This window comes from Puma concolor, chromosome A2 (assembly GCF_028749965.1).
Source record: "Puma concolor isolate L17-30 chromosome A2, mPumCon1.1.hap2, whole genome shotgun sequence".
In the NCBI taxonomy this organism is placed as follows: Eukaryota; Metazoa; Chordata; class Mammalia; order Carnivora; family Felidae; genus Puma; species Puma concolor.
In genome coordinates, this window is record NC_141668.1 from 42,848,854 (window position 1) to 42,856,451 (window position 7,598).

Below are 7,598 nucleotides of genomic sequence, written 5' to 3' on the forward strand. Positions count from 1 at the left end.
AAGGAGAGTTTATTCTGCCTACTGCAACCTGCACTGTTACTTCTCATGTTTATCTGTCTCCTGTGTTTCCTGTTCAGTGATAGTTAGAGGATTAATCTAATTCAAGCACAACTTTAAGCAACAGTGGTGTTGTATTTGGTTGTCTATCTTTCGGAGATGTTAGCAGCCATTGATGATTATTGCCTAGATCTTTGGACCCATTAGACATTGGAAAAGGTTAATATCTCAATTCTATCATTCCCTTCTCATTTATTAGCGGGAAACTGGCCCCATATTTGAGGTAATACAATTTACATATAATAGGCAGGATAAATACTTGATTCCCCTTATTAGTCTTCAAAATAATTCCTCATCTTCCAAATGAGAACAATGAAGTGTTTTGGCATTTGAGCATCATTATAAAGTAATGGATGTAAACATATCAGTGTTTTAATAGGTTGCAGTTATTATTATTATCAATGTCCAAATTATCCTATCTAGAGAAAGTCAGAGCACCTTCTGGTTGACTTTTGTGTCCAATTGACATGACCCCAGATGTCTTTGACAACTTTTCAGTCATTTTGCTATGACAAAATATTCCAGGCTCCTCTTGCATGTTTTCTGCTTTCTCTCTTTGGAGTCTTGGTCCCTTTTTGGTAGAAAATGGTATTTAGCAACCAGAATCTGGGCATTAGGTGTGCTTACTATTTCTTGGTTCATCATTATTTTTAGGTCTTTTTATGGGCAAAGCTAAGAGCTATGGTGTTTTTTAAAAGACAAAATACATTGTAAGTTCATCTTGATACTTCAAACTCAGATTCTGTACTACAGAGTTTTTATTTATTGGTTGATGTACTTTTCAATAAAATTTTCTGTGCCTGCTGCTTCTCAAAAGAAAGGCGCCACAGAAGTATTCCTGTGGGTTACATTAATCTGTACTAGGAAGCTAGCCAGGACTGGCATGGCTGTATAAAAAGCAGTAATCCCAGCACTTAGGGATTTACAGCGTTCGAGCTGGAAGGAGCCTTAGAGAGCATGGAGTTCAGTGGTACCAGTATCTGGAGGTATATCAGAATTCACTGGAAGTTTTTCTGAATAAAATTTACTTACCCAAGATATGCAAGTTCATGATCTCCAGGGTAGGACCTCAGTATCTATTTTTATCAAAGCTATTTATGTGGAAATGGATGTTTAGATGAGTTCAGAATCTATCTAAGGTATTACTGAGGACATTAATACTTCCAGAGATCTCTTAGCGCTCAACTGATATTTAGATGGGTTAAATGCTTTGGCAAAGATCACATAGCCAAGGCAAAGTTCTACAGTTCAGGGCTGCACTGCTAAGACATACAACCTCATAATACAGCCATGGTGCTTCTCCTCAGCTGAGAAAGTGGTGCCATCGGTGGGTACCATGGTGAGACTTCCATATCACTGTGACTTAAGATTTGTAAAGTCCTTGCAGTCTTGTAGTACCTTTTATGTTGAGATATGTTATATTCCTCACCACAGCCCAGGTAACCACACTGCAAAGGACAAGCTAAGTAGGGTCTGGAATTGTCACTTGACTGAGTGAGGGCAGGACAAAGGGGAATCTAGAGCATGTTCTAGAAGGAAGACTAGTCTGACAGTAGGAGCAGAGCAATTGGTATCACAGAGATCCTCTGTAGGACTAGAATATCCTAAAAGGTGAGAAGAACACAGCATCCAGAATGCAGGCGGTTTTCTCAGATTCTGGCAGCAGAAGCTAGTCCTTCCACCAGGTATCATGGCTCTAATACCATGTCCCCAACTTACAGCCCCTGGGAGGGAAGCTGACAAGAACAAAGCAGGTCCTCAGATAAACAAGGTACAGTTTCTTCCCTCAAGGAGTTCACAGTCAACTGGAGAAACAAAGAGCATAGTTCCTTTTAATGAGAAAGGAAGAATAAAATTCTTAGTTCGGTGCTCTGGAGGGTCTTCCCAGAAAAGCCACGTCCCCAGGAACCAGGCTTCAGAGATATGGAGGAGAAAAGCTCTGGAAACTGAAGACTCAGGCAGAAGAGACAGACAGCCAACCCACCTCCCATGAAAATCACCCAATAATTTTAGCCATTTTGTCCACCAGACATTGGGCAGCGCTTTTGCTGAGAAATGCAAAGGTGGGACTACCTTTGGCTCCAGGGCAGGTGTGGACTGTCATAGTGAGTGTTAGGAATCACGTAGGAGAGGCAGAGATTAGCCACTAGACTAGGAACCATGCTTGTAGTCAGGAAAGAAGCAAGCTCAATGTAATGCCGAGCGCAGTAGTGTTGGAATACATTGTACCAAAAGCTTAAAATCAAACTCACTGGTGGGATGTTAGAGACGTCATGTTGCAAAGTCATGCAGATCCGAAATCCTCCTGCTATTATGTAAGAAGGCATTATTTGCATGGAAGCATGCAGACACTAGAGTCAGATTGCCTGGGTTCGAATCCCACTACCTGCTACCAAGTTACTCAGCCTCTCAGGGCCTTGGTTCCCTTGACTGCAAAACAGAGATGATAACAGAAGTGTCAACTCTATGAAATGATGATCTAGGCAAAGCACCTTCTCCAGAGCCTAGCACATGTTGAATAATCAGTGTTAACCATTGTTACCACACTTGTGATTGTCATCAGTAGTTACACTTGTCGCCTCCTTTTCCACCAGTACTGTATCTGGACAGATGGGCTGAATGCGCTGCTGGGGAAAGACATGATGAGTGAGCTGACCCGGAATGACTTGGACACCCTGCTCAGCATGGAAATCAAGCTCCGCCTCCTCGACCTGGAAAACATTCAGATCCCCGACGCACCTCCACCCATCCCCAAGGAGCCCAGCAACTATGACTTCGTCTATGACTGTAACTGAAGTGGCCGGGCCCAGAAGCACCCCCTCCAAAACTGGAAAATCTAGCTAATGGGAGAGAAGAATGAAAACACACCCACGCCTTGGAACCCTCTCGCGGTCAAGAGAAGCTGTGGGTCAACACTTTCTTTGGCCTCACCTCTAGCCCCAGCGTTCTTCTGCCCCTACCTGGCATCCTGCTCACTGCCCTGATTCTGTTTCTAGACTCCATTGCTTTAGGTCACTTCCCATGCTACAGTCTACTGGTGGGAGCAGAGCAAAACCCACCGCCAATAAGAGATCCAAAGGGCCCTTCCGTCCTATCTCCCATCAGGCACATCCTCCCTCCCCGGAATGTGCAAGCCGGCAGCTCCAGACTGCCCCCAAACCTGCCCTCCAGACGGAAGGGAGTGCCCCAGTGCTTGCGTCTGGAAGAAACAGCCTAGCTTCTCGAGAAGACCAAACACCACCTCCTCGTTCCCTTTCTCTCTAGAGTCCGCTCACACCACCAGTTCCGTGTGAATTGAAATAGCTTCCAAATCCCTTCCCTCCTCCGTCCAGGCCTTTGCCTCATGCTGTTCCTCTCTGGTCCCAAGAGCAGCAGCAGCAGCCTCGTCCTAGCTTTCGCCAGCACCGGGTCTCCCGGACACAGTCCCAGGTCCCATGCCCACTTCACATCTGCACTGTGACTGTGACCTACCTTCCTTCCTCGCCAGCTAGTCTTGGGTGTCCTCTCTCTGCCCCAGCCCACACCTGCCTTCTTCATGCCTCACACCCTTCCGGCCCCTTCGCTGAAAGCACAAATGGTGAAATCAGTTGTCGTCCCCATCTCTAATATACTAAACCTAATGCCTCTGTGGCAGGCGGCCCCTGTCTAAAGGTTTGGTGTTACCTTGTGCTGGGGGTTCTGCTGCAAACAGGCTCCACGGGATGGTCAAGCTGTCAGACATCCAAGTTTACATCACTGTAATTATTACAAGTATTGACAATTTGCAAGGGTTTGGGGTTGTTGTTTTTTTGTTTTTTTTTTTTGTTTTGTTTTGTTTTGTTTTTTTCGCTTTGTTTTTGTACAAAAGAGTCTAACATTTTTTTGCCAAACAGATATATATTTAATGAAAAGAAGAGATACATAAATGTGTGTACTTTCAAGGTTTTTTTTAATTATTATTTTAATCCTGAACATCTTCCTGAGAATAACATTCCCTTACACATGCTGTGGAATAAAATTAATTGTGATGAGTTGGGGAGCCTGTGTTTTGATTTGGTTAACTTAGGTGCTTGCTACTCGGTCATAAGCTTCACTCGTGAGCTTGTCAGAAATGTGGCATCTTTGGCCCCACCCCAGCCCTCAGAATCAGGTGATTCACGTCCCCCACTGGCTGAGGGGACTTAACCACTGCTATGTCACCGTAGACTCTGAGCATCAATAAGGAATGTTATTTCTAAGATCATCTCAACTGATAGAGAAAATCAGACCCACTATGTGAAAATATGGCTATTTATGTTACACTGTTGCCTCCTGACCAGGACTTTTCCTCTTTTATTTTTTTCTTCCTTACCATTGTATAATGTATAGAACTGGCCAAATTCAACACATCATACTTTGAGGGAGCACATTTAGCTATGAAAAAGAATGCAAACCCATGGACTGGAAATAAATTAAGTCAAAACTAAATAAGCCTAACTATGAGTTAATAAGATATGGGTCAGAGCCCAGCAAAGGATTTTTCTGAGGTCAGTTTCCACTGGAGGTGTATCTGGATCATAAACTCCGAGGGCCGGAAGGGATGTCAGAAAGGTCCAAGCGTGCAAATTAAGCATGGTTGCAGCACAAGTCACTCTGGGCTTGCCACAGAAGTGTTAGATGCCTTCAGGTCACTGCTCTTTACCATCATCAAGATGTGCAATTACAGACTGACTTGAGTTGAGATGACATGGTCCAGAGCCCTCCATAAATTGCAGGGGAAAAAAAGTCCTTTAGAATCCATAGTAATTCACAGGCGATTATGCTTCCCATCAGAACACTCACACTTGACTGTCAAGTAGATGCTTCCTTTGTCATTAAGCATTAATGACATTAACCCACCTGTCCTTCCTGTCAGGCACACTTATTGATCCAGCCATCATCATGATAAAATGATAAATACTAGGTAAAAGAAAGTAGACAGAGTCATACTATTTTTACTTTGAAGTTACCAGATCTGTCCTTGAAAGGGGAATTCTTTGGATCAAGGTATCTGAGGTCCTGACTCCAGGTTTAAGAGACTGATCTGTCCTAGAACCCTTGCTGGGAAGAACCAGCCCCTGTCTTTTTTGGCACTCGTGCTTTGGTACATTAAATAGAAACTAACCCTTTCTCGACTATGAAGAGAGCATTCTCCTAACTCTCCTTAGACCTCCTTCCTCTGCGGATGGATGAGATCCAGAGTATGATATCATTTTTTCATTTTGCAACAATATGAAGCAGGGTTGCTGTCAATATTTGGACAGCTCATCTTGTGTGTCTTGACTGACAACGCTTCCCACACAGCAAGCCTTCCCCTCCAGCTCAGCCCCTGCAGCCTCAGGTTTCCAAGCCTGGATGGATGAATTGGCCAAAGCCAGGGAGGGGTAAAGTAGGAAGCCCAATTTTATCATCCGGTCTACACCGCATTCCCCAGTTCAGCTTTACCTGCAATAAAACTGGTCATTGCTGATATTTTAATTCCTGTCTAATTTTTTATTTAGAACCTAAAGCAGGAAGGATAATTAATTGGCCCCCTCAGACTCAACTACTTATAAGGGTAGAAAAACCTAACAGTCGTTGCAAAGGAAAAGTACCAGACTAATGTTTCTTGAGTCTATTTGCAAATCCATCCTAAGCCATCTTCCAATTCTCAAGTAAAGCATGTCCTACCACCTCCTCTTACAATGAACTCAGCAGGTATTCCAATGACATACATTCCTTTCATCCATTTTGTTATAGTTATGCGATATTTTACAATTAATATAAACCTTTGGCTTGAAGGAAATGAAATATCCATACCCTAATTAAAAAAAAGTGCTTAGAGCTAAGCACTAGGAATATAACAAGAATAAGATATGTAAATCTAGAGTTTGCAAAAATAAGAACGAAATCTGTAAGATCAGAAATGTATAATCAAGCTAGTCAAATACAAAACAAATAATTGCAGCACAGTGTGACAAATAGTACTATATAAATATGTACAAGGTAGAGAACTAGAAAGGAGCTTGTGCTCAACACTTTTGATAATGGGATTAAGTAAAGCAAGAAAAGAATAAATATTTGAGTCTGGTCTCAAAAGAGAGCAGTTGTTCCCCATGCAAGAGACAAACACTCCAGGCAGAGCAAAGTGTACAGGGCATGGAAGCATGAAAACCCGTGACCGTTCACAAAGCCATAAGTCACTAGGTGTGACTGGTATGTAGGATGTATATGGGAGAGACTACTGCAGAGGAGTGAGACACAAATCATGAAAATCATGACATAGCTTGCAGGGGACTTTTACTTGAGGGCAAGAGAGCGCAGTCAGAGGAGGGATGTTGTCAGATATACCATTCGGAAATATCGCAATGACAAAACACCCAAGTAGGGGAAAGACAGGAGCAGGAGAAATTGAAAGAGATGTTGGCAAAAAGTGAATGGAAATAGTCTCAAGCCAGAACCACTGTGCCCAGACTCCGGTACAGGCGATGGCAAAGAGGAGAGCAAAGGTATTGAAGAGGCAGGATAGCTGTCTCTGAAGTCATGGAGAGAAAAGAATGCAAAGGACTCCTGGGCTTCTGGAATGAATAAGCAGATAACAGAGCTGTTTGGCTCTAAAATCAGGAAGAGAGGAGGGACAGGAGATTTTAGGAAATAAGAAGATGAGATCATAAACTGAGTTTGTTGGACTTCTCCAAAGAAAGAAAATCTTGAGACAGTCATTTAACCACTGTGAGGCTGCTTACCTCATTAATAAAATGGAAATCTCATTACTTGAGAATACTGTGGATGGGGCGGCTAGAACCATCAGTGCTAAAGAAGTAAGTCCCTCTCCCTCCCCAGGTATGGCCTCCCCTTCCCTCCCACCCCTTTCTTTCCTTTGGTGTGAGCAAACCATCTCTATTATAGCTCAAACAAAATGACGTGTTTCAACCAATGCAGCCTGCTTTCTGAGAAAGATAAAAGAGCGAAGGAGAGAAAGGAAGGAAAAATGGAAAATTGTAACATACTTCTTGAAATAAGGATTTCTGTGACTTGCCGTAAAACCACAATTTAAAATAAATTTGGGGGAAAGGAGGTATGGTATAATCCCATATGAAAATACAGTTCTACTCTAAATTTTTCTCTTAATGTAATTACATGTTTTCTGACATCGAAATGTAAAATGAACACTTCAAGTTAAGTAGGTTTTTTTAATTCACAAAAATAATTAGAACAGAGCCAGATGAAGGAAGGAAATAATTCTACCAGAAACATCATGTAAAGAGAGTTGCCAACTTGAACGCTAAATCTGAATTTCCTCCTGGAAGCTGGTGTAAATAAGGAAGCCAACTGGGATGTATAGCTCTCATGTTCTTAGTAAAAGGAAAAGTTTTATTCCATCACAAGAAAACAACCTTCCCCTGGCACCAAATTTTGGAGGAGACGTGCTATCAAAAGCACTTATCCCTTCAATAGACATCTCTTAGCAGGTGCTATTTGTCTGTCTTTCTGTTTTGCAGAAGAAACGGGTTGCCCCTACAGTCCCTTGAAAGATGGAAGCAAACAGGTGCCAGAGAAGGGAC

At 42.7% G+C, this 7,598-nt stretch overlaps 1 protein-coding gene across 7 annotated transcripts in view; it reads left to right on the forward strand.

Moving 5' to 3' along the window:
• The window catches only part of ELMO1 (engulfment and cell motility 1), a 727,703-nt gene extending 723,636 nt beyond the window's left edge, over positions 1-4,067 (forward strand). For all 7 annotated transcript variants that reach the window (XM_086692444.1, XM_086692474.1, XM_086692460.1 and 4 more), the window contains one exon: positions 2,652-4,067. In XM_086692444.1, the coding sequence (XP_086548570.1) occupies positions 2,652-2,852 (201 nt within the window). In that variant the 3' untranslated portion in view covers positions 2,853-4,067. The remainder of the gene's footprint in view (positions 1-2,651) is intronic.
• The last annotated feature ends 3,531 nt before the right edge of the window (positions 4,068-7,598 follow it).